The sequence below is a fragment of the Eriocheir sinensis genome, chromosome 9, assembly GCF_024679095.1.
Source record: "Eriocheir sinensis breed Jianghai 21 chromosome 9, ASM2467909v1, whole genome shotgun sequence".
Lineage (NCBI taxonomy): Eukaryota > Metazoa > Arthropoda > Malacostraca > Decapoda > Varunidae > Eriocheir > Eriocheir sinensis.
The window spans coordinates 16,751,504-16,777,847 of NC_066517.1; the positions used below are offsets into that span (position 1 = coordinate 16,751,504).

The 26,344-nt window shown below is 41.8% G+C and overlaps 1 protein-coding gene across 4 annotated transcripts in view; it reads left to right on the forward strand.

Moving 5' to 3' along the window:
• The window catches only part of LOC126996027 (uncharacterized), a 53,643-nt gene that overhangs the window by 17,444 nt on the left and 9,855 nt on the right, over positions 1-26,344 (forward strand). For 3 of the 4 annotated variants that reach the window (XM_050856018.1, XM_050856020.1, XM_050856019.1), the window contains exons 2-17: positions 2,766-2,817; positions 6,791-6,882; positions 10,868-11,037; positions 11,486-11,733; positions 15,069-15,323; positions 16,025-16,153; positions 17,942-18,109; positions 18,588-18,731; positions 19,232-19,348; positions 20,259-20,438; positions 20,844-21,002; positions 22,330-22,537; positions 23,210-23,433; positions 24,119-24,412; positions 25,198-25,326; positions 26,113-26,235. In XM_050856018.1, coding sequence (XP_050711975.1) covers positions 2,766-2,817; positions 6,791-6,882; positions 10,868-11,037; positions 11,486-11,733; positions 15,069-15,323; positions 16,025-16,153; positions 17,942-18,109; positions 18,588-18,731; positions 19,232-19,348; positions 20,259-20,438; positions 20,844-21,002; positions 22,330-22,537; positions 23,210-23,433; positions 24,119-24,412; positions 25,198-25,326; positions 26,113-26,235 — 2,692 coding nt within the window. Of the gene's footprint in view, positions 1-2,765; positions 2,818-3,440; positions 3,525-6,790; positions 6,883-10,867; positions 11,038-11,485; positions 11,734-15,068; positions 15,324-16,024; positions 16,154-17,941; positions 18,110-18,587; positions 18,732-19,231; positions 19,349-20,258; positions 20,439-20,843; positions 21,003-22,329; positions 22,538-23,209; positions 23,434-24,118; positions 24,413-25,197; positions 25,327-26,112; positions 26,236-26,344 lie in introns of those variants that run through there. The other variant, XM_050856021.1, reaches the window with a different exon arrangement.

Below are 26,344 nucleotides of genomic sequence, written 5' to 3' on the forward strand. Positions count from 1 at the left end.
CAGCATCGTCCTCGTGATCTTCGTGTCCTCGAACTTTCAGCTTACTTTTTATTGACGTGTGTGTGGATTTACATAGATTTACATAGAAAATCAGACCACACAGACCCCATGGTCCAGACTTGGTGGTCTGTCCTTAAACCTAAGTGATTTTACATTAATCAGAAGACTCCAAAACGTTGCATTTCTACTCTAGTTGATATTAAGTTGAAGGAAGTGACGGTCGAGCTTATTTTTGAAGGAGTCAATCGTGTTACACTGGACCACTGATGGTGGAAGCTTATTCCATTCTCGCACTACAACGTTGGTGAAGAAAAATTTGGTGCAATCTGAATTTACTTGTCTACATCTGAGTTTTACGCCATTGTTCCTCGTGCGCAAAGTGTCATCGATCATAAACAATATTGATCTGTCTACATTCGTGAAACCATTAAGTATTTTAAAACATTCGATCAATTTTCCTCGGAGGCGACGTTTCTCAAGAGAGAACATGTTAAGGATAGAAAGCCTTTCTTCGTAGGATTTGTTGCGCAAGGAAGGGATCATTTTCGTTGCCCGACGCTGAACACCTTCTAATTTAGCAATATCCTTTGCATGGTGGGGGGACCAAAACTGTACCGCATATTCCAAGTGGGGTCTGACTAAACTGTTGTAGAGCGAGTATTACATCTTTATTCTTGAATACAAAGTTTCTTTTAATGAAGCCCAACATTCTGTTCGCTTTATTTGCTGCATCGATGCATTGCTGTGAGAATTTGAGGTTTGACGCGATTTTGACCCCAAGTCTTTGACGCATTGAACGCTTTTGAGTTTAACGCCGCGCATTTCGTATTCGAACTTCTTATTCCTCGTTCCAACTTGAAGGACCTGGCACTTGTCTACGTTAAAGGGCATCTCCCATCTATCCGACCAAGCTGAAATTTTGTGCAAATCCTCTTGGAGGCTTTGCCTGTCTTCGTCAGTGAGAACCGAGTTACCAATCTTTGTGTCGTCTGCAAATTTACTAATGCGGTTATTGAGTCCAACATCCACGTCGTTGATGTAAATAATGAAGAGCACTGGGCCAAGGACCGAGCCCTGAGGGACGCCACTAGTGACAGGCGCCCACTCTGAGTTAAATCCGTCAATCACTACTCTTTGTTGTCTGTTGCTCAACCAATTCGCGATCCATTGGTTTACTTGACCGTCAATACCTATTTGCTTTAATTTGTAAAGTAATTTATGATGCGGGACTTTATCAAACGCTTTTTAGAGAGTGATCGACGGGCGAGGAGAGCTTTAAGTGATCATTCTATTTGGCAGAGAGAGAGAGAGAGAGAGAGAGAGAGAGAGAGAGAGAGAGCATGACTCATTCCTAGAGAGGTGGAGTGGTGTGGGAAGGGGAAGAGAGGAGGAGGAAGAGAGAAGGGGAGGGGAATGGAGGAAGGGAAGGGGAGAGAGAACGAGGAAGGGAAGGGAAGGGAAGGGGTGGCGGTGATGGTGGTGGTTGTGGTCGATAGCTACTGACCTTGTGGAGTTTGGAGGAGTCGTGTGTGGTTGTTATGGTTGTTATTGGTGGTGGTGGTGGTGATGACGGTGGTGGTGGTCATAAGGGTAATAGTTGTAAAAAAAATTGTTTTTGTCGAATTTTACTTCATGCAAATATCAACAACAACAACAACTACCAATACTGATAACACACCGTTCAGTTTGCCAGCAGTAGTAGCAGCAATAGCAGTAGAAGTAGTAGTAGTAGTAGTAGAGGTAGTAGTAGTAGAGGTAGTAGTAGTAGAGGTAGTAGTAGTAGTAGTAGTAGTAGTAGTCGTAGTCTTTCCTTTTCTTGTAAATCTTCTGTGACAATTTTTTTTTTCATCCATTTTTTATTCTTCCCTTCATATGTTCTTTTTTGCATTATTTATTTTTGCTTTCCTTCTGTTCCTTTTTATTTTTCTTGACAACAGTAACAGTAGTAGTAGCACCGGTCCACCACCACCACCACCACCAGTAGTAACCAGTATCAAAGAATTCATTATCTCACGTGAACTTCGGCTTACTCGTAGCTGCACACCTGTATGGATTATTAATTAGCGCCACACACAGGTGCTCGGTGTCACTCATTACTTGATAGTGCGGCTGATTAGTTAATTAAGGTGGCCTGTGTATTGTGGCTGAACATTGTGCACTGACGCTAGGGTGTATTTTAATGAGATGATATGGAGGTGTTATTATTATTGCTATTATTATTATTATCATCATCATTACTACAACTACTACTACCATTACTATTGCTACTACTACTACTTTTGTTCTTGTTTATTCTCTAGCTGAAGTAGTAGTAGTAGTTACTGTTGTAGTAGAAAGAAAAATGATGAGGTATAGAGAGGATGTAAGAGGTTGAGGGAAGATGTAGGGGGTTGTAGGGGTGGGGTTGGGGGTAGAGAGTATAAGATGGGTGTACGGGAATGTAGGGAGGGTGTCAGGGTGTGGAGTGGGGGTAGAGAGTATAGGATGGATGTACGGGGATGCAGGGACGGTGTAAGGCGGTTTGAAGTGGTATAGGGAGGTATCAAGCGCGGTCCAGTCAGGTCAGGTAACTGGGGACACTTGCGGAAGAGGAGGAGGAGGAGGAGGAAGATGAGGACGGAGTATCAGTTATCTCCCTCGTTAACTTCTCTTCTGCTCCTCCTCCTCCTCCTCCTTCTTCTCCTTTATCATCTTCTCCCTCATAACTTTCTTCTATTTAATATTTTTTCTCATTAATGTTTCTTGTTTTCATTTTTTCGTTGCAGAAACAGCGAGAGACTGAACCTGAGCTGCGGGACGCCCACTGCATCCAGCCGGGTGAGAGAGAGAGAGAGAGAGAGAGAAGTAAAAAAAAAAAGAGAAGGGAAGAGAGGAGAGCAGACGAAAGGAAGAATAGAGAAGGGAAGGGAAGGAAAGGAAAGGAAAGCAAAGTAGAGAGAGAGAGAGAGAGAGAGAGAGAGAGAAAGAGAAAGAGTTCCCTTGGTAACATTATGATTATATTTAGGATGTGCTCGAGGGAGGAAAAGAAGGGTAGGGGGAGGGGGTAGGAGAAAGGAAGGGGGATGGGAAGGGAAGGGGAGGGGAAAGGGGGGGTTACACATGGACAGGTAAACATATCCGGTGATAGTTACCTTCCTTCTCCTCCTCCTCCTCCTCCCCCCTCCTCCTCCTCCCGTCCCTGACCTCATGCTCGTATTATTTTTACCTTCAATTATTCTTTTCTTTCTTTAACCTCCTCGCCCTCCTTTCCTCCTCCTCCTCTTCTTCTTCCTCCTTCACCGCTCGCTCTTTCTCCCTTCCTCCTCCTCCTCTTCATACACTCTTTTATCCCCTCCAGACCAATCCTGTAAGTCCCCCCTCTCCCCCTCTTCCCTTCCTCCTCCTCCTCCTCGTATCTCCAACTGTGCTTTCCCTCTCTCCCTCTCATCCCTTCCCCTCCCTTTCTTTCTTCATCTCCTTTCTCCTCACTCTCCACACGCACACACAAGCGCACACACACACACACAACGCTAGTCTGCTTTGAGGTACGTACACACGTACACACACACACACACACACACACGATTTGATTTGCTGTGGCTGGGTGTATGGTAGTGTGTGTGTGTGTGTGTGTGTGTGTGTTGGGTAGTTTATTTTTAGTAGATAGTCATTTCTCTCATTTTTAGTTTATTTTTCTGTATTTTATTATTGTTTTATATCGTCAATTTGCTGTTTGTCTATCTTGGTTTTGTTATAGTCTGGGGTGAAGGGAATTTACTGTATAGCCTAGTGTATTATTTTGTGTATAAGTGTAAGGGTGTGTTGTATAGTGTATGTGTTGCTGTATTTGTGGTTGTATGACTTAATGTATAGCCTAGTGTATTATTTTGTGTATGGGTGTAAGGGTGTGTTGTTTAGTGTATGTGTTGCTGTATTTGTGGTTGTATGACTTAATGTATAGCCTAGTGTATTATTTTGTGTATAGGTGTAAGGGTGTGTTGTATAGTGTATGTGTGGTTGTATATTTTGTGTGTAGTCATAACGTTCCTGGATTTCTTCTTTTACAGTTCAAATATGTTCTTATCTCATTTACGTCATTGTGTTAATCCCATACCTCGCATTTTTTAAGATTATCGCTACTCTCATTATCATATTTCTTTATCGACACATGTAAATCCTTGGCAGTTAATTTTCCTACCTTATTCCCACGCAGCATATCATTATCGCTATTCTCTTCTTTATTATTGCATTAACAACATTATTTTTCTCCTCATTATCGTGTGTTATTGGACAAGCTGGAGTCAGTGTTCTTATCTCATTCACATGTAGCCTATCACATTCTTCCCGCTATTTCCCTCATTATTTTGATCTTTTTACAACGCTATCGATATTGTTCCCTTCATTATCATTGTTATCTGGTTAGGCTGGATTTAATTTTTGTAGTCGTGTGTCTGTCTTATCGCATACGTCGCATTGTTCTGATCTTCACTTTTGCATTATCTACAATTCTATGGTTACTGTTTTTTCATTATCATATGTTACCTGGTTAGGCTGGATTTTTTATTTTTTATTTATTTTTTTATTTTTTTAGTTCTATGTCTATCTTATTCACATACGTCATATTCTCCTTATCTCCGCTATTGCATTATCTACAATTCTATGGTTATTATTTTTTTCATTATCATATGTTATCTGGTTAGGCTGGATTTTTTTTTTTTTTTTCTAATTCACATACGTCACATTCTTCTCCTTATCTCCGCTATTGCATTATCTACAATTCTATGGTTATTATTTTTTTCATTATCATATGTTATCTGGTTAGGCTGGATTTTATTTATTTATTTATTTATTTATTTTTTTTTTTAGTTCTGTGTCTATCTTATTCACATACGTCACATTCTTCTCCTTATCTCCGCTACTGCATTATCTACAATTCTATGGCTACTATTTTTTCATTACCATATGTTATCGGTTTACCTGGATTTGATATATAGTCACTGATCTCTCATTGCATCCACATAAATTACATAATTATAGTTTTTTTTTTTCATTTTTTGTATCTTTTTCTCATATCCTTATCATAAAATCCTTCTGTGCTTATGTAATCTTGTCATCAGATTACCTGGATACCATTAACCAGTGAGTTTCTTGTATTACCCAGACACGTCACATTGCTATCGTTATTTTCTTCATTCTTGCATCATTTGCCGGCCGTCTGCTGATCTATGTTCGTAATCTTTCTTTCATTTATCTTATCGCAATGCTCTTCTGTTACATCATTTCGTCATCACCTCAGCTGGAATCCATATAGTACTCAATTTTCTTGTATTATCCACGTAGCTATATTCATCACATTATTGTCTATATTCTCTTCATTCTTGTATTTTTTCTTGCATTCTGTCATAAAATCCTTCCATTCTTATATAATTTGGTCAGAAGTTCAGCTGGAATCCAAATAGCTGTCGGTTTTCTTTTATCATCCACACACGTTTCAATGTTATCTTAATTTTTTACATCGTTTTTTTTAACTTCTTATATTCCGAAATCAATACTCTTATGTAATTTCGTCATAAATTCACCTGGATCACATATATTAGTCACTTCTTGTATTATCCAAACACATCACATTATACTTGTTCTGTTCTTCATTCCTACATTATTTTCCTTATATTCTTAAATCATGATGTTCAATTATATCATTTTACATCAGATATCTGGAAACCAAAGAGTTGTCAGTTTTCTTGCATTATTCACACTTTATCATCCTTCTTCTCTTCATTCTTACATCATTTCATCGGCCGTTTTTTTCTGTAATATAATTTTGTCATAAGTTCAGTTTGATTCCATTTATTATTCAGTTTTCTCGTTTTATCCCCACACCATTAACCAGTGAGTTTTTTTTGTATTACATCATTTTTGTATCATCATTCTCGTTCTTCTCTTCATTCTTACATAATTTCATCAGCCGTTTTTTTCTGTCATATAATTTTCTCATCAGTTTAGTTTGATTCCACTTAGTATTCAGTTTTCTCGTTTTATCCCCACAAATCACATCATTCTCCTTCTTCCCTTCATTCTTACATCATTTCATCGGGCGGGCTTCGATCAATGTGGACCGTTTTTTCTGTTATATAATTCTCATCAGCTCAGTTTTATTCCATTTAGTATCTAGTTTTCTTGTATCATGCACGTTGTCAATATTACTCGTCATTCTCCTCATTCTTACACCATTTCGTCGTGGGGCTCCGATCAATGTGGGCCGTTTTTCTCTTTTATAAAACTCATCAGTCCAGTTTGATTCCGTTTAGTATCTAGTTTTGTATCATGCACGCACGTCATATTACTCTCGTCATTCTCCTCATTCTTACACCATTTCGTCGTGGGGCTCCGATCAATGTGGGCCGTTTTTCTCTTTTATAAAACTCATCAGTCCAGTTTGATTCCATTTAGTATCTTGTTTTGTATCTTGCACGCACGTCATATTACTCTCGTCATTCTCCTCATTCTTACACCATTTCGTCGTGGGGCTCCGATCAATGTGGGCCGTTTTTCTCTTCTATAAAATTCTTATCAGTCCAGTTTGATTCCATTTAGTATCTAGTTTTGTATCTTGCACGCTCGTCATATTACTCTCGTCATTCTCCTCATTCTTACACCATTTCGTCGTGCGGGCCCCGATCAATGTGGGTCAAGGGGAAACACCGCCACGTAACCCATAAAACACAACAGCCGCCGTCATGCACCGCCCTGACGAGCTGACATCACGTGCGCATCTTTACCTCCTGACCCGCTCTCTCCCCCACGCACGCAGGGAGTCTTGCCATGGCGGGGACGTGACAGGCACACGGCCCACACTCTCGCCTTCGGAACACCTGGGTACCCCTCACCCCTTGACCGGCTGAGGTGAGTATGGCCTATATATTAACCTGTTTATTTGTTACAGTGAAAGAGGGATTTTGAGGACTATATAGGGTCATTTTGGTAAACATTTCTGCGTCCAAGCACACACACATTCGGTTTTCGTAAGGGTTTTGATTATATCCAGGGGTAGTTGTATGACCCTGGTGGTAGTTTGACCCTTCTTCTGATACCATGAACCTAATGAAGCACATGTTTGACAAGGCTTTCGTAGGAGTCGTGGGCATTTTCAGGAGCAGTTTTATGACCCTGGTGGTAGTTTGACCCTTCTTCTGTACCATGAACCTAAAGAAACACATATTTGACAAGGCTTTCGAAGGAGTCGTGGGGCATTTTCAGGAGCAGTTTTATGACCCTGGTGGTAGTTTGACCCTTCTTCTGTACCATGAACCTAATGAAGCACATATTTGACAAGGCTTTCGAAGGAGTCGTGGGGCATTTCCAGGAACAATTTTATGACCCTGGTGGTTGTTTGACCCTTCTGTACCATGAACCTATAAAAGACTCATTAGAACCTGACTGACCTCCTTTTTGGCCTTTGGAAAGATTGATTTTGAAAGCCGGAAGCATCTGATAATACCGACCAATGAATGTTAAAGGTAGATAATTATGGATGGATGGGTATAGTTCCCAAGTATAGTTTTAAATGGGTGTACCGTGTATAGTCCCCTGACAGGTAAGGTATCTCTTTGGGCACCTCTACCTGTCTTCTTTTTGCCCATGAATACATAACCCAATCAATCAGTTTTATTTTTTTCTGTTTATGATGCTTTTGAGCTGCTTCCATTGCTCTAAAAAGAAGTGAAGGGCAAAGGTGTGGTTATGTAGGTATAGTATTGGTGTACAAGTGTGGCGGGCATTTAAAAAGAAGTGAAGGGTAAAGGTGTGGTTATATAAGTATAGTATTTGTGTACATGTGTGGCGGGCATTTAAAAAGAAGTGAAGGGTAAAGGTGTGGTTATGTTGGTATAGTATTGGTGTACAAGTGTGGCGGGCATATAATTAGGCTACGTTCACAGGTGTAAAGTCCCAGGTAAACTACAGCCCCCACAGGTAAGAAGTCGCTATTCTTAAACTCTCTTGCATGAGTCATTTCTAAAGTCCAAAAAGGAGGTCAAACGCATCCCCATGACTGTTTCTTCACGTTCACGGTGCAGAAACTTTGTCAGACTGCCACCAGGGTCATAAAACTACCAATGGAGATCCCCACAACTCCTACGAAAGTCCCGTCAAATTTGTGTGCTGGGGCGCCGAAATGTTTTAAGAATATGACCCAGACGCTTCCTTCTCTTACATGAATCATCTCTTTAAGTCCAAAAAGGAGGTCAAACCAGACATGGGGCGATTTCTTATGTTATGTAATCGATTACGATTACTTCATATTTTCACGATTACGATTACAATAAAATTAGGTGTAATCGATTACGATTACATGATGTATTTAATCGTGATTACAATCGTGATTACAGGAAGGACTGAAAGGTGAACTTGCAAATTTCATACACATGTAGCATACTAAATATTTAATTGGTTGAATTACTACAGATATTTAGAGTACATACTTGCTGTACGAGAAACTATTAACTAAAACTTTGCTAATGTAATCGCAAAAGTAATCACGATTACGATTACATTTTTAATGTATTCGATTACGATTACGAGTACTTAAAAAATAAGAGGGTAATCGAGTATACGATTACTTGAAAAACTGTAATCGATTACGATTACAGATTACGATTACCCCATGTCTGGGTCAAACGCATCCCCATGACTGTTTCTTCGCGTTCACGGTGCAGAAATTTTGTCAGACTACCACCAGGGTCATAAAACTACCAATGGAAATGCCCACAAAGCCTATACGAAAGCCTTTTTAAATGTATGTCCTTGGGCGCCGAAAGGTTAAAGAATATGACCGCAAATCCTCCCCGCGGGTATAGGTTCCTCCGGTGATGTTATGTTCTCCCCCTCACGTCCTTGGTGCGGTGGTGCAGCTTGGGGCCATATTCGTAAACGTATCTTCCCCCAAGTAGCCTTCACATATTTGACAAGGCTTTCGTAGGAGTCGTGGGCATTTCCAGGAGCAGTTTTATGACCCTGGTGGTAGCTTGACCCTTCTTCTGTACCATGAACCTAAAGAAACACATATTTGACAAGGCTTTCGTAGGAGTCGTGGGCATTTCCTGGAGCAGTTTTATGACCCTGGTGGTAGCTTGACCCTTCTTCTGTACCATGAACCTAAAGAAACACATATTTATTTGACAAGGCTTTCGTCGGAGTCGTGGGCATTTCCAGGAGCAGTTTCGTGACCCTGGTGGTAGTTTGACCCTCCATGAACCTAAAAAAACACGAGAACCAGACTGATCCCCTTTTCGGCCTTTGTAAGTAGTGGCTGTGAGGGTGGAAGTGTGAGAATACCGACCTGCAGATTGAGGCGTGATAGCATGGCAGTATGACTTGAGTGTTGCTGAGGGATTAAGTGGGATGGCACGTAATGATAGACTTGGTAATGATGGTGTGTGTGTGTGTGTGTGTGTGTGTGTGTGTGTGTGTGTGTGTGTGTCCTTGTGGATGTCGATCTTAAAGAAAATAAAAAAGAGCAACACACACACACACACACACACACACACACACACACACACACACACACACACACACACAGGAGGTTTAAACTGGAGTGGAGTATTCCTATTTCTCTCAGACTGAAAGGAAGACATTGGCATATACAAGAAGAAATATATATACAATTGCCATACAGTTGAAAAAATAATAAGATAACTAGAAAATAAAGATAAGTAGGAATCACACGAAAGAAATACAAGAGCAAAATAATTACTAGTGTGTATATATCTTTTTTTATACACTTTAAATATTCTTGAAAATGTGATGAAAGAGAAATCCGGAATGGACTTTTTTTTTCTTTCTTCTTTCGATATTTTGTTTCGTTTTTTTTTTTTTTTTTTTCTTTCCTCTCCATTTTTTCCTTTTTTTTATTTTTTCCATTTCTTCCTTCCTTCCTTTCCCCTTTCCCTTCATTCCTTCCTCCTTCTCTTTGTCTTTTTCCTTTCTACTTTCCTTCCATCTTTTCTTTTTTTCTTTTTCCCATTCCTTCCTTCCTTTCCTCCTTCCCTTCATTCTTTCCTTCTTTTCATCCCCTCCTTCCTAACTATAAAAAAAATTAAAATTCTCTCTCTCTCTCTCTCTCTCTCTCTCTCTCTCTCTCTCTCTCTCTCTCTCTCTCTCTCTCTCTCTCTCTCTCTCTCACACACACACACACACACACACACACACACACACACACACACACATTACGGCACTCCCCCTTCAAGACGCTCCCGCCGCCTCGTTCCTTCACTCCACTTAATACTTGACACCAATATTCGCTCGCTCCTCACTGATCCTTCACCACCACCACCACCTTCATTATCATCATCATCATTATACCTCATCACTATCATTACCATCACTTAAGTACGATTCCAACCATCTCCTCACTATTATTTCATCATCATCATCATCATCATTATTATTGCTATTTCTTAACTATGAATCCAACCATCTTTTCACTATCACTTCATCATCATCATCATCATCATCATTATCTTTTCTTCACCACTGTCTTCTATTCCAACCACCTATTCACTATTACTTCTTCCACATCATCATCATCGCCATTATTATTATTATTATTATTAATATTATTGTTATTATTATTGTTATTGTTGTTGTTGTTCTTGTTTATTTATTTAAGACAACGGACAGGACTTGAATCATAAAGAAAGCCATTGTGAGCTTTTTTTATCTATATTTATTGGTCCAGTTCATATATTTATTAGTCCAGTGATGATCTTTTTTTATCATTGTTTTTCTTTCTTCTCTCTCTGTACTTCCTTTTAGAGGGGCCTTTAAGAGACATGATCCCCGCAGCTACCGGGCTAAACCTCCTTCCCTAATTCACCTCCCCATCCCCTAGACTGAGAAGGAAGGCAACGCAGTCACCCAGCTGGGGAAAGAATGCCTCCTTTTCCCACGTCCCCCGCCGCCACCACCCCCTTGAGGACCCCAAGCACCGCCACCTCCGCCCTGCCTCCACCACGCCCCTCCACCACACAGTCTCGACCCCTCGTCTGACTGCAATGCCAGGTGAGGTTATGTCAGGTGTGCACAGGTAAGGTATCTATGGGTCACTCAAACACCCTTCCTTTTACCCATGAATTTATAACCCAATCAATTAATCTTCTTTTTCTGTTTGTGATGCCTTTGAGCTGCTTCCCTCCATTGCTCAAAAATAAAATATGAAGGGTAAAGGTGTGGTTTTGCAGGTATTAAAGGGGACTAATGGTATGTGTGTAGGTGGTGGAGGAGGATGAAAGGGAATAGAATTTAAGGGAAGGGAAGGGAAGAATGAGTGAAAGGGGAATGGAGGAAAAATTGAGGTATGAGTGAGGAAGGAAGGAATGTGTAGAAGGAAAGGAATGAGAAGGAACTCTCCCACACTCACCCCTCTGCCCTCTCCCCTACTCACCCCTCTCTCCTCCCCCACTCCCCCCTCTCTCCTCCCCCCACTCACCCCTCTCCCCTCTCTCCCCAGGCGATGGTCTCCACAGCTTCAGCTACTCACCCCGCCTGGTCCGGGGGTCCTTCCACACTCACGACACCCCCACCAGCGGCCTCACACCCCACCAGCAGCGCCCCACCCCCGCCGCCCCCCTCCCGGGATACTGGCTCTTCCGTAGCTATGTGGGGGGCGGGGGAGGAGGGGGGGCAGGGGGATGCGCCTTCCCCTCCTCCATCTTCAACCCCAACAAGGCCGTTCTCACCCTCGACGCCTCCACCAGGGTTAGTTGGGGGGTTAATGGGGGGGAGGGTTAGGGTCAGGAAGGGTGGGGAAGTTGATGGGGGTGAAGGGAGGGTCAGAGGGGGGAGGTTGTTTGGGTGAAATTGAATTTAGGGGGTGATTGGGTGAGGGAAAGTTAGGGACTGATGGGGTGAAGGGAGGGTCGGATGGGGGGTTGCTGGGGTGAAGTTAGAAGTGTGGGTGAACAGGCTGGGGGTTATTGATAAGGGTATAATGTAATGAGAAAACAGTATGTGGGATAGAGCCACAAGTAGTGTATTGTAGTTTGGCTAATGAGTTGTATTGAATTTGATATGATGTAGTATTCATTTTGTTAATAGAAGTATAGTGTAAAGGGGCTCCAGTAGTATTCATAGAGTTTATTTATTATAGTAGAATAGTGGGAAAGTAGTTAACCTGGTAGCAGCGACGGGCCAAATTCGTGGCTTTACCGTGTACCAGCGACGGGCCAAATTTTTGCCATGATATAAACCTCCCAAAATAAATGATACATAAACTGATCACAAATGCGTTGATATATATTACGAAATGGTTTGTGTGAGTGATGATTTTTCTCATTATTCTTGCTTAGAGGGGCCTTTAAGAAACATGATCCCCGCAGCTACCAGGTTAAAGTAAAATATTAGTGTGTGTATACAAGACAAATGGGTGTATGATCACAAAATTAAATTACTAGTGACACTGGAATCTGTTAGTTGATATGGTTCAGTATTACAAGACAGTATCATGGTATCAGAGTCTATTTGTACCAGTTTAGTGAAGGGAAATAATATTGGTGAGACTACACTTACAGGCTAATGTCCATGATACAAGCTTTCCCTTCCTGAACCATTCCCTTGCCATCAGATCTAAAGCCACGACAACCCAGCGACTCCAGGAACACGAGGCCTTGGGTGTGAAATGTTGATATGAAAGGGTCTCACATAGTCTTTCCGATCATATGCGACCCTTCCACATCAAGATTTCGCACCCAAGACCTCGTATACCCCGAGTCGCTGTGTTGTCGTGGCCCAGAGTCGACACAGTGTGAACGGGGCTTAAGAATACCTATGCCAGACACCATTCCCTACAAGCTTTCCCTGAACCTCTCTTACGGGTCAGTGTCTACATCCAATAGTTGAATTATCTCTGCTAGTGATATAGTGAAAGTATGCCAAGAAAGAAATAATTGGAAGTGCAGTATATTGAATGGTATCAGAGGGGGAAATAATACACATACACTTGTCTCGTTCAGTGATAAAAGTTACTGAATGTTAAGACGACACTCACCGTCAAGCATTCTTTCCTTGCTCATTTTGACTCATAATTCCCTAGTTCACATCTTGGTATTTATGATTAGAAATAAACTAGTATCCTCCCCTCTTCCCATCCCATTAACTATTAACAGACATTTCTTATTAAGTGACAGCTTGGAATATGATCGTTGTACACTCATTCGACACTATACTACTATGAACACTGCCTGTAGTTTCTTCCATCCTCCTTACTACTGTGGGTCATCGTATAATGAATTCACATCCTCAGCTTTTGTTGTAGGAGCAGATAACTGAAATCTCTATATAAAGGAGAGCTTAGAATATGATCATTATACACTCAGTCAACACCATACTACTACTACTATGAACTGCCTTTGCTATTTTTTATCCTCTTTACTCCTGTCAATCAACATACAATGAATTCATGACCTCAGTTTTCATTGCAGGATTGTATTGTTAAGAGTTTTGTTATGTTAGGCTCTTTCCTCAGCTTTCTTCCTCAGTATACTATGCAGCAGTGTAGTACAGAGAGGATTTTATCATGTTACCTTCTCCAGCCGTCGGTCAATCTCCTGTTACTATAAAAAAATGTCGAGCAAGGCCAAGGCCATTTCTGAAAAGCATAAACAGGAAATGACTTCAGCTTATTCATTGTGATGGAAATGCACCAAGCACAGCCTCCAAACACTGTGGGAATATTAATGCTTCCATCTGACTGAGTACGACAACAACACCAAAAGAATAACATTGCTGCTTGTGAAGGGACAAGAGGAAAGTGTGTGTGTGTTCATGTGTGTTTTGCTTCCATGGTAAAGCATCCCACACAAACACACACACACACACACACACACACACACACACACACACACACACACACGCCTGTACTTACCTAGTTATTATCATTTCCTGTATATCTCAGCTAGGTAAATACACACACACCTCTCTAGTAGCTCAATCGGTTAGAGCGCCGCGCTGCAAGGCTTCACGGCCAAACAGGCGGCGGTTCGAGCCCCGCTCAGGCCGGATTCTTTCCGTTGACTAGGAGTGGTTACTGTCCCCCCTTGAGCAAGGGGGATGGGGTGTGTGGTGTGTGAGGTATTGGCAGTACCCAGAGATCGAAAATAATGAGCATTTGCTCACATCGGGAGGGTACCTGCTGGCGAAAGCGAGTCCAACTCGTGATCAGGCCTTGGTGAATTACACAAGCTCACACATACACTTGTCTCGTTCAGTGATAAAAGTTGCTGAATGTTAAGACGACACTCACCGTCAAGCATTCTTTCCTTGCCCATTTTGACTCATAATTCCCTGGTTCACATCTTGGTATTTATGATTAGAAATAAACTAGTATCCTCCCCTCTTCCCATCCTCCTCCCTCCCCCTCACCCCCATCACCCTCTCCTTTCCCCTCACCCCCTTACCCCCTTGATGTCTTAGGTAACTTTAAAGCACTGATATATTTTTTTTCTCTTCTTCCTCTCTCTCCGCTTTCACTGGCGAGCAGGACTGTTATCAAGGTACTGTGTGTGTTTGTCCTTGCCTTCCTTCCTCCCTCCCTTCCCTACTTCCTTCCTTCCTTCCCCATTTCCTTCCTTACTTCCTTCCTTCCCACCTTCCTTCCTTTTTACTCCATTTTATCTCAAGCCGACTGTTTTATCTTTTTTACATGTGTCTGTCTGTGTGTGTGTGTGTGTCTGTCTGTGTGTGTGTGTGTGTGTGTGTGTGTGTGTGTGTGTACTCTTACTTATCCACTCACCCACCCGTTCACACTACACATCCACCTATTCCCACTACAAACAAACACACATTAAGACTACACACAAACACTTGCACATCCCACATTAACTCATTCACACACCCACACACAAACATCCATTCACACCCCCCACCCACATCACACACACACTCATACACACCCCAAACCAGCCCTCAAAACACCCATCACTCACACCCACACACAAACATCCATTCACATACCCCACCCACATCACACAGACACTCACATGCCCCAAACCAGCCCTCAAAACACCCATCACTTACCCCATCCCCACCCCATACAGATCCTGACAGCCAATGACATGTGTTCGCTGCTGCTGGGAGAGGCGGAGGAGAAGCTGTGCGGGGGCTCGAGGCGACTCACGGACTTCATCTCCTGTCCCGCCACGGCCCGCTACCTCGCCTCCCTTGCCCCCGACATCCCCGAGGAGGAGATGATCACTGTCGCCAACTCCCTCACATCGCCGCCCCTTCCCACGCCCCAAGACCCAGCAGGGGTGACCGATTTCAAGGGGGGAGTAGTGTTTAGTGGGCGAGTGGTGAGTGGCTTGTGATTCAGTCATGTTAAACAAAAAAAGTTATTTGAGGGAGAAAGAGGAATAGGGAGTTAGTTATATGAGGGGAAAAAATAATAGAAGATCAGTAATGTGAGGGAGAATGATTTAGTTATGGAAATCTACAGAGAAGGTCAACAAAGAGGAGAAGGAAAGAAGCTGCGTGGAAACCAGATTAGTATAGTAGTTATTTGAGGGAGAAAGGAGAATAGGGGACTAGTCATATGAGGGGAAAAATAGATTATAGAAAAGATCATACACTGAGCAGTTCGGTAATAAGGAGAAGGAACGAAGCCTTGCAGAAGTCAGAAGAGTATTATAGTTGTTATTTGAGGGAGAAAGGAGAATAGGGGACTAGTCATATGAGGGGAAAAATAGATTATAGAAAAGATCATACAGAGAACAGTTCAGTAATAAGGAGAAGGAACGAAGCCTTGCAGAAGTCAGAAGAGTATTATAGTTGTTATTTGAGGGAGAAAGGAGAATAGGGGACTAGTCATATGAGGGGAAAAATAGATTATAGAAAAGATCATACAGAGAGCAATCATAAGTCAGAATGAAATGGGGTTGTACAGAGTCAGAAGAGTATTATTAATAAGAGACAAAAATTAAGTTAAGGAAAAGCTGATCAGAGCAGACACACTTTTACCTGCCCACCTTGACACCATTAACGACCTCTTCCTCAGGTGAGCGTTGAGACAGGTGAGAACGGGAGTCAGCTGTGCTCGCTATGGCTGAAGGGACTGCCGCGGGAGGCTGGCCAGGAGCAGCGGTGGGTGGCGGTGCTGGAGCCTATCGAGATCACACAGGCTAAGGTTCGTATGTTTCTCCCCCTCTTCACTATACACCCTTCTCCTCCCCTCTTTGTTTTAGCCTTTCTTTATTTTCTTCCATTCACCACACTCATCATTTAGCTTTTCTCTTCTTTATACTCCTCCAGCTTCATCTTTTCCCCCCCATCCTGTTCTTTTGCTTCCTTTATCCACATCCTTTATCCTCTTCACCATTCACCCTTCCCCACTCTCTTTATTTATCCTCATTCTTTATTTTCTTCCATGCACCACATTCATCATTTACCTTTTCCTCTTCTTATCATTATATTCCTCCAGCTCTATTTTTTCACCCCATCCTGTTCTTTTGCTTCCTTTATCCACATCCTTTATCCTCTTCACCATTCACTACCTTCATTGTTTTCCTCTCCTCTTCCTTCTCCTCCTTGGCAGTGCTGGAGCCTATTAAGATCACTGGCCAAAGTTCGTATGTTCCTCCTCCTCCTTTTCCTCCTCCTCTTCTCTTCTCTTTCACCTGGTTTGTCTCATTAGCTTCACCGTTGTATATCCTTCTTATACTCTTCATTATTCACCCCATTATTATCCTTTTTGTTTTCCTTATCGTCCTCCATCTTTTCATTCTCCTTTATTCTTCTCCATTCATCACTCCGTTCCATTGCCTTTTCCTCTTCCCTATTTTCCAGCTTTTACCCTTTTCCTCATACTTTATCCTCTTCCATTTACCCCTCAAATCATTTTCCTTTTCCTCTTCCATTCACCCCTCAAATCATTTTCCTTTTCCTCTTCCATTCACCCCTCAAATCATTTTCCTTTTCCTCTTCCATTCACCCCTCCCATCATTTTCCTTTTCCTCTTCCATTCACCCCTCAAATCATTTTCCTTTTCCTCTTCCATTCACCCCTCCCATCATTTTCCTTTTCCTCTTCCATTCACCCCTCAAATCATTTTCCTTTTCCTCTTCCATTCACCCCTCAAATCATTTTCCTTTTCCTCTTCCATTCACCCCTCAAATCATTTTCCTTTTCCTCTTCCATTCACCCCTCAAATCATTTTCCTTTTCCTCTTCCATTCACCCCTCCCATCATTTTTCTTTTCCTCTTCCTTCTCTTCCTTATATTCCTCTATCTCTTCACTCCTGTCGTCATCTTCACTTTCATTTGTCCACGTCCTTCATTCTCTTCACCATTCACCACCCTCGTCGTTTTCTTTTCCTCTTCCTTCTCTTCCTTCTACTTCCTTCACACCTCCATCATTTTTTTTTCCTTTTCTCTTCTTTATATTAATCCATCTCCTCACCCTCATACTCAACTTTACTCTCCTTTTCCTTTATCCTCATCACCATCCATCATTTTCCTTTCCCTCTTCCATCTCTTTCTTATCCTCCAACTTTCACCTTCTTCCTCATCTTCATCCTCTTTTTCCTCTTCCATTCATCACCCATCATTTTTCTATTCCTTTTCCATCTCCTCTTTATACTTTGCCATTTCCCCCTTTTGATCTTCTTCACTATTCATCCCTCTTTCGGCCACCTCTTTGGATTCTTTTTAGGAGCAGTGAGTAGCAGGCTTTTTTTTTTTTTTTTTTTTTTTTTTTTTTTTTGTGTGTGTGTGTGTGTGTGTGTGTGTGTGTGTGTGTGTGTGTGTGTGTGTGTGTGTGTGTGCCCTTGAGCTGTCTCCTTTCTTTAAAAAAAAAATAAAAAAATACTCCAATCCTCTTCCTCTTTCTTCCCTTCCTCATTCTTCAGCTTTTCTCCACCTCTTCCTCAACCTCACCCTCCTAAATCCTTATCCTTTATCTTCCTCTTCCACACAGGCAACAGTGGACTACAGCGGAGCCATTCTGGAGCACGACGAGGCCTTCCGGACCCTCTTTGGCATCCCCGAGGCCTTGCACATCACCCACCTCGATGATATCCACAACGTCATCCCCAGCCTGCAGCTTCCCCCGACCCCCGCCTCATCCTCGTCCTCCCCGCCCCTGGTGTGTGTTGGGGTGTTGTGATTTTATTTTTTATTTTAGTTCAGTTATTTTTTTATTTATTTTTTTACTTTGTTTTATTTGTTTTGTCAGTCTGTTTATCCATGTGGAGACGAGGTAAAGCGGGAAGATGTATAAGAGAAATGGACTTCATGTTTGCTCATATTTTATCGCTTATTTTATTTTATGTAGTTTATAGCCACACATTTTTTTTTATTTATTTATTTATTTTTTTTTATGTCGTTTTAGTCAACTCTTTCATATAGTTTCCTCGTGAGTCGGATGAGTTATGTGAGTGCGTGTGTGCGTACTTATGTATTAGTAATTGCATGTGTACTTTTGTGTGTATATTTGCCTATTTATAGTATACAGGCTCAAGCTCGGATAGTCTTGTCTCCCAATCTATATTTGTCCAACTTTTCCTTCATTTTATGGTGTGTGTGTGTGTGTGTGTGTGTGACCAGCTCTTCTACACCCTCAGGAGTTGGAGCAGCAGCAGTGTACCGGGGTGAGTGTGGAGGGCAGTGACGGTAGCTTTCCTCTGTGTGTGCAAGTCTCCCAGCACACACCCGACCCCTCCACACCTGCTGCCTCGAACACACCCGCTCTGGACCTTGATATCCTGGTGAGTGAGGGAGGGTGTGTTGTCTTGCTTCTTGGTGTACGTGTGTTGTGTTATGTGTTACTATGTTTTCTGTGAATTTGTGTTATTCTGTTATTTTTGTGTGTGTTATGTTATGTGTTATAGTTTTCAGGTTTGTGTTTGTGTCATCTTTTGTGTTACTCTGTCGGTTTTTAAGTTTGTTTGTGCATGTGTTATGTATCGTGTTATGTGTTATTCTATGTTATTATAAGTTTGTGTATGTGTTATGTTATGTGTTACTCTGTCTTGTCTGTGAGTTTCATTTTTTGTTACTATTTGGTAGTTTGTGTATGTGTGTGTTGCTGTGTCATGTGTTACTCTGTCTATCTGTGTATAAGTTTGTGTATGTGTGTGTGTTTCTAAGTAGTGATCCCCCTCTGCTCTTGTGTTAGTGTTACTGTTATCATATCAGGTATTGGCATCTGTTATCACAAGGCTCTGGGATGTTGTATTGATAGTGTTGTTGTTGTGTCTCCTCTCAGGTCTTCTCCAACATCAGCGGCTTGGTGGTGCTGGACGCTGCAGGGAACATCACCGACTACAACTACAACTTCACGCACTTCCTCTTCGGGTACGGACAAGGAGAGCTGGAGAAGAAGGTGAGGAAGAGATGGAGTGGTTCGTCTTACTTCCTCTGTGGTTGATGGTTTTGATGTTTTTCCTTTCCTAGTTTTTCCTTTATACCTTCAATAACTTTTCTTAGAAGGTGAGGAAGAGGTGGAGTGGTTTGTCGTACTTCCTCTGTGATTGATGGTTTTGATGTTTCTCCTTTCCTAGTTTTTCTTTTGTACCTTCAATAACTTTTCTTAGAAGGTGAGGAAGAGGTGGAGTGGTTCGTTGTACTTCCTTTGTGGTTGATGGTTTTGATGTTTCTGCTTTCCTAGTTGTTCTTTTATACCTCAAATAACTTTTCTTTAGCTGTTATTTTCTACGTTCCTACTTTTCCTTTTTTAATATCATTCATTTATTTATTCATTTATTTATATTTTTTTTACCTTTATAATTCCTTTTCTTTGGCTAAAAATTGTTATGTTCTTCCTTCTCTATTTTTTTTTTTTTTTTTTTTTTTTTTTTTTTTTTTTTTTTTTCCCGTAATTCGGCTGGTAATTTTGAAACACCTCTTTTCCCAGTTATTCATTTACCTCAAAATCTCATTAGCTTGGCTGGAAATTGTTACATTCCTGCTCTTGCTTATCCACAGTGTGCTTAGTAATTGAAGTAAGGCTGACTTTGGGATCTATATCAAGGCTGAGAATGTGGTTACAGTTACTTATCTATTTATTTTACCTATTTTCTTATGTTATTTCTGTTTGTTTTCTTCTTTCATGCTTTCGGTCTTTCTTTCCGTTCTTTGTGTTAGGTTACTTTCTCCTTCTCTGTATGTTCTTTCGTCCCTTTTTTTTTTATTACATTTTTCATTACGGTCTCATTTACATCATCCCAGCTTATTAACACCATAGTGACACTGGGAATGAAGTTTAATCAAGTCACCCTTCACATTCTTCACAGAGCATCACACACCTCATCCCCACCTTCTACGAGGACATGGGGCAGGGGCAGGAGTTTGCCTTTGAGGACGAGGTGTCCACGGGGAGCTACTGGGAAGAGGAGAAGGAGGAGACGGAGGAGAGCGAGAGGCAGACTACAACCAGGAAGGAAGCCGAGGATGTCCAGAATGAAAATGAGAAGGTAAAGGAAAAGGAAGAATGTGGAAGAGTTTTAACGTCCTTTAATTTGTATTTCTTTATCTTATATAATTTCCTGTGCCTTGGAAACAAATGACATCTCCTGCAGGGAATTAATAATACCTGATTTTATTTATTTTATTATTTTTTTTCATCAAAGGATACGGCTTAAGGGCAACAAAAAGTGAAAAAAAAAAAATGCTTCTCGCCGCTCCCACAAAAGTAAAAAAGTAAAGAGTACCCAAAAGAGAGGTCAATGATTGATGATTTTCCAGGTTGTAAGATCGTGATTTTTGTTTTGTTATGTACAGTAAAAGACATTTGATTTTGGCTTTTCCTGATAACTTCCTGCATCTTGGGAACAACCGACCTATCCTGCCTGATGCTGATGATTGTGATGGTATTGCAGGTTGAGAGACAAGGCAAGTCACCCAAACCAGCACCTGAACAGAACAAACCCAGCAACAACACCATCAACACCACCACCACCGCCGCCACCACACCACACACCCAGGCCATGAGGGACATCACCAACTCCCTCAACTCGGTGGACCTCAAGCCACAACAGGTGAGTCACTAAAGTCGTTAAAGGGGCTATTACACTGGGCAAATTTTCCGTGGATCTTCAGTCAAACAACGATTTCCGCTGGCGTGGTTCTCATATTTCCGTGGTTTTCTGACGTGTCCACGATCTTCCAAAGCTACGGTAGACTTCACCAAAGGACGACGGTATTACTCACCATTATCATCAGCAGCAATAACAAGAAACAAATGAGAACCACGCCAGCGGAAATCGTGGTTTGACCGAAGATCCACGGAGAATTTGCCCAGTGTAATAGCCCCTTAAGTCTGGCAAGGTGTTTCAGGTATACCCCCACACATGTTTACCAACCACAGACTCAAGGGACAATGAGGTGGAGATGAGCAGTGAGGCGATGCGCAGCTGTACCATTTATTTTATTTTATTTTATCTTATTTTTTTCAGAAGAGAAGGCGGTCAAGGAGGAAAAACATATGAATAAAAAAATTGCACAAACACTGCCCCTCAAGAAGTGAAAAGTAGAATTTTTGTCTCGAATTTCAATAAACATAGGGGGCAGTAAGTAGTGGCTTTTTTTTTTTTTTTTTATTTTTTTTTTTTTTTTATTTATTTTTTTTTTTTTTAAGCCCTTGAGCTGTCTCCTAGCTGTAAAAAAAAAAAGACAGAATTCTTTATATCAAATTCTTTTCATTTCTATTATTCATTTATTTATTTTCCTTTGAGCTGCCTCCTTTACTATAAAAATAATAATAGTGAAATCTACATTTTATATGATTACCTCTATTTATTTATTTTTTCTATTTTACTGTAAAAATAATAATAATGAAGTCTACATTTTATATGATTACCTCTATTTATTTAGTTTTTCTATTTTACTGTAAAAATAATAATAATGAAGTCTACATTTTATATAATTACCTCTATTTATTTCATTTTTTTCCTGGGCTGCTTCCTTTCCTGCAGTAATAATAATAAGTTACAATTATATCGCCTCCCTTCTCCTTTGTTGTTGACCTGCAACGATAAACTATCAATCAATCAATCTGTTTCTTAAAATTACCTCCATTTATTTAATTTATCTATTTATTTTATATTTTACTTCTATATTTTTGCCATTGAGCTTCCTTCTTTAGTGTAAAAATAATAACAACAATAATAATAAAATATAAACTTCTCTTTGATTACTACCTCCATTTATTTGTTTCTTCTTCCTTCTCTTCTTTTTCTTCTTTTTTATTATTATTTTATTTGTTTTTGCCTTTGAGCTTCCTCCTTCAGGGTAAAAAAAAATAGTGATAACAGTGATAACAAACTCTGCATTGCTAACCCTTACCTCCGTCCCCCTCACCACCAGTGCCTCTACAACACCTGGGTGGACGACAAGGGTATGGAGGGGGAGGTGAAGCCATCAGTGGTGGGGGGCGTCATCACCTCCACACCCTCTGCCCCCTCCAAGCGGTGCCCCCCGAACGCCAGGCCCCCCGTCACCACCACCATCACAATCCCCATAGAGCAAGGCACATTCTTTGGCACTGGCAGGCACAGGGACGGCTCAGACCTAAGTGAGTGTGTGTGTGATAATAATGATAATAATAATAAACGGTTTATTTAGTTTTGGCGGCTGTTAGGCTGAAAATTCACATATTACGGATACATTTTAAAGTTTATATTCGTACAAGGAACAAATACAAAAAGGGGGTCAGGGTTTAGGGGTATAGTGTATCTGTGGGAAGGTTGGGAAGATGGTGCTTGGGGGGTGGAGGAGGGGATGTGGAGTGCAGTGTGGTGGGGCTGTTGAGGGGAAGGGCAGCCTCTTCCACATGGCAGCAAGGTGTTAGGTGCAGGTCATCTTCATGTCAGACAGTGTGTGTGTGTGTTTCATTATGCTTAGGGTGTGTGTCAGTGTGCATTTGTTTCTTTATACTTACGTGTGTTGGTGTGCATGTGTGTGTGTATTTACCTAGTTGTAGTTTTACAGGGCCTGGACTTACGCTCCTGTGGTCCCGTCTCCGTATCTGTATTTGTCCAACTTTTCCTTGAAGCTTTGCACACTCTTCGCCGATACTACAGCCTCACTTAGTCTATTCCAAACCTCTATATTTCTTTGCGGAAGCTATATTTCTTTATGTCTCTCAAGCATCGTCCTTTCCTCAGCTGTGTGTGTGCGTGTGTTTTATCCTTGTGTCTTATTCTTATCCACTGTAATATAAACCAAACATAATTTTCCCTTCCAGGACTCATCTACCAAATAAGACGCGTGGAGGTGGAGGACAATGACGAGAAGGAGGAGGAAATCAGCGAAAAGGAGCTCAATAAAGAAGTAGGAGAAGGACGCACCTCCACCTATTACTACATGTGGATCCTGAACGACAAGGATGGGATGATGGATGATGCGCCCTCCACCCTGGACCTCACCCGCGCCTCACTCCACGACACCACAGAACCCTCGCTTGGCCATGTGGGTGCCTCCAGTTTGTCTGCTTACCTTCATTTATTTATACTTACTCCCTGACCCTCATCCCTCACTTTAATCCATATATTCCATGTCATTATTATCTAAAAACATGCATATCTTTGTACAGTAGACCCTCCATTTTGTCACATTGCCCTATAACACGCCCTTGAGCTAACTCTTTCTCACACACACACACACACACACACACACACACACTAGAGGACATAGTAAAAAGTTGAGGAAGGGAAGATGCTCAAGAGACATAAAGAAATTTAGCTTCCTTCAAAGAAGTATAGAGGTGTGGAACAGACTAAGTAAAGAAATAGTATCGGCGAAGAGTGTGCAGAGCTTCAAGGAAAAGTTGGATAATTATAGATACGGAGATGGGACCACACGAGCGTAAGCCCAGGCCCTGTAAAATTACAACTAGGTAAATACAACAAGGTAAATACACACACACAAAAGAAGTCCCACTAGTCATAATAATAAATCCCTTTGAAATAACACCCCTATTTAGCACAACTATATTTGGTACCTATCCTGCATTAAATATAGGGGGCTAGAGTAGGTTTTATGTGGGCTATTTCTACCCATTGGCTTTTTTTTATGTTTGCTTCCTTTGGTGTAAAAAATAGATAAGACTGAAGATTAGTAAACCATTAACCATTACATAACCATTTTCTTTCAGGCCATCGCTAGGAAGGCACAGCAACAAGAGAAACAGCAACAGGAGGAGGAGGATGAGCAACACAAACAGAAGAACAGAAAGAACAAGAAGAAAACAAAGGAGGAGGAGGAGGAAGAGGATGACGAGGCAGGGGACGAAACGGTAGACTCCTCCTACTGCCCCTCCTTCAGCTCTTCCTCGGAGTGTGAGGGCGACGGGGAGGACCTCAGCCACAGCCAGACCTGCACGGATGGCAGCTCGGGGGCGGAGTACTCCCTCAACCACTCACGGCGGGGACGACACTCATCCGCCTCGGTGAGTGTTCGTTCATCCGCTTGTCTCCTGTCATCCTTCACTTATTGTCATCAGTCTTCTATTTCTTCTTTGTTTTTGTGTGTGAATGTCATCCATGTGTTTTTTCCTCTGTCAGAATTCATCCATGTGTTTTTTCCTATGTCAGAATTCATCCATCGTCCTGTCGACTTTGACTATTTTCTCTTTGTCTTCTTTACTCCATTTGCTTTGTTTTTGTATTGACGTTCACCAAGTCATTCATCAGTGTTTCTCTCATTCTTGCCTAGCTGCCTTTATGTACGAAGCCCCATATTCTCAGACGTCTCCGGGCTCACACATCCACGTTTGATGAGGTTTCATGGATGTTGTGAGCAATTTCCGTGTGTAGTTTTTATGAGCTCTGTGATAGTTTGACAAAGCTTCTACACCGTGAATGTGAAAAACACTCATGGGAAACTGACTTAATATCCTTGGTGGCTCTTGGAAATAGTTGGTGTGAGAGCCCAAAGCATCTAAAAATATGGGCCTTAGTGTCTGCTCAACTAATCTCCCTTTGTAGCCCTTGGAAGTTGTTGGTGTGAGAGCCCAAAGCATCTAAAAATATGGGCCTTAGTGTCTGCTCAACTAATCTCCCTTTGTAGCCCTTGGAAGTTGTTGGTGTGAGAGCCCAAAGCATCTAAAAATATGGGCCTTAGTGTCTGCTCAACTAATCTCCCTTTGTGGCCTTTGGAAATAGTTGTTGATGGATCTGAAAGGGTCTGAGAATATGGAACGAAGTTAATGTTATCCTCGTGTCTCCCTCACAGGCACCAGACGGGGAGAGGGAGCTACAGGAGGAGGGGGAGTACAGCCAACACTACCGGGTGCTGAAGCAGATCGGGAAGGGTGCGTTTGGGTGTGTCAAGCTTGCCTACCGATATTCTGATACCCTGATGGTGAGTGTGTCCTCTTTATCTACCCATTTTCCTTACACCTTCCCTCCTTCACCTGGTTTTGTTATACCTTAAGTTTTGTTTTGCTTTCACTTTCCCTCCTCTACCTGGATTTGTTCTTACACTCTTCCTTCACCTGGTTTGTTCTATTTTAAGGTTTTGTTTTCCTTACTCTATCCCTCCTCTACCTGGTTTTGTTCTACCTTCAGTGCTGTTTTCATGCTTATTCCTTCAGTACTGTTCTTCTTACACTCCTATCTTCAATCCTGTTATTATACTCTCCCTTCTCCACCTGATTCTCTTCTACTTCCGTCTCTGTTCTCTTTACACTCTCCTGCACCTGGCTCTCATTCTTCACTTGTCTTACACTAACTCCTTCCCCTGGTTTACTTCTATTATCAGTTTTTTTCTATCTCACTCCTATCTTTAGTTCCATTTTCCTTACATTTTCCTGCCTTCAGTTCTTTTCTTACACTTTCCTACATTCAGTTCTGTCTTTACACTCCCCCTTTCACCTGGTTTTATCTCCCTTTAATGCTGTTCTTGTATTCCCTCCCTGACCTGTTTTCTCCTATATACAATACTAGTGCTGTTCTTAGTGGGCTTTTTGTTTCCTATTTTTTTTGCCCTTGAGCTGCTTCCATTGCTATAAAAATAAAAATCCTACTTCACCTGGTTCTCCCCCTTCATTTCTGTTATCCTTTGAGTGACAGTTCAGTCCCTCCTTCAACTGCTTCTCTCCTTCTTACACTCTCCCTCCCTCACCTGGTTTTATCTCCCCTCCCTCAGGTGGTGACCAAGTTCATCAAGAAGTCCAAGGTGTACCGGGACAGCTGGGTGGACGACATGCTGCTCGGTCGACGGGTGCCCCTTGAAGTGTCCCTCCTCATGAGCCTCGACCACCCCAACATCGTGAGTGCTGGCGGGTGACTTGGGTTGTTGGGCTGGTGTTTGTGTCTTTGATTTTGCCTTCACTCCTGATTATTTCTTCATGACTGTTTGTTGGGGGTGTTTTGTGTGT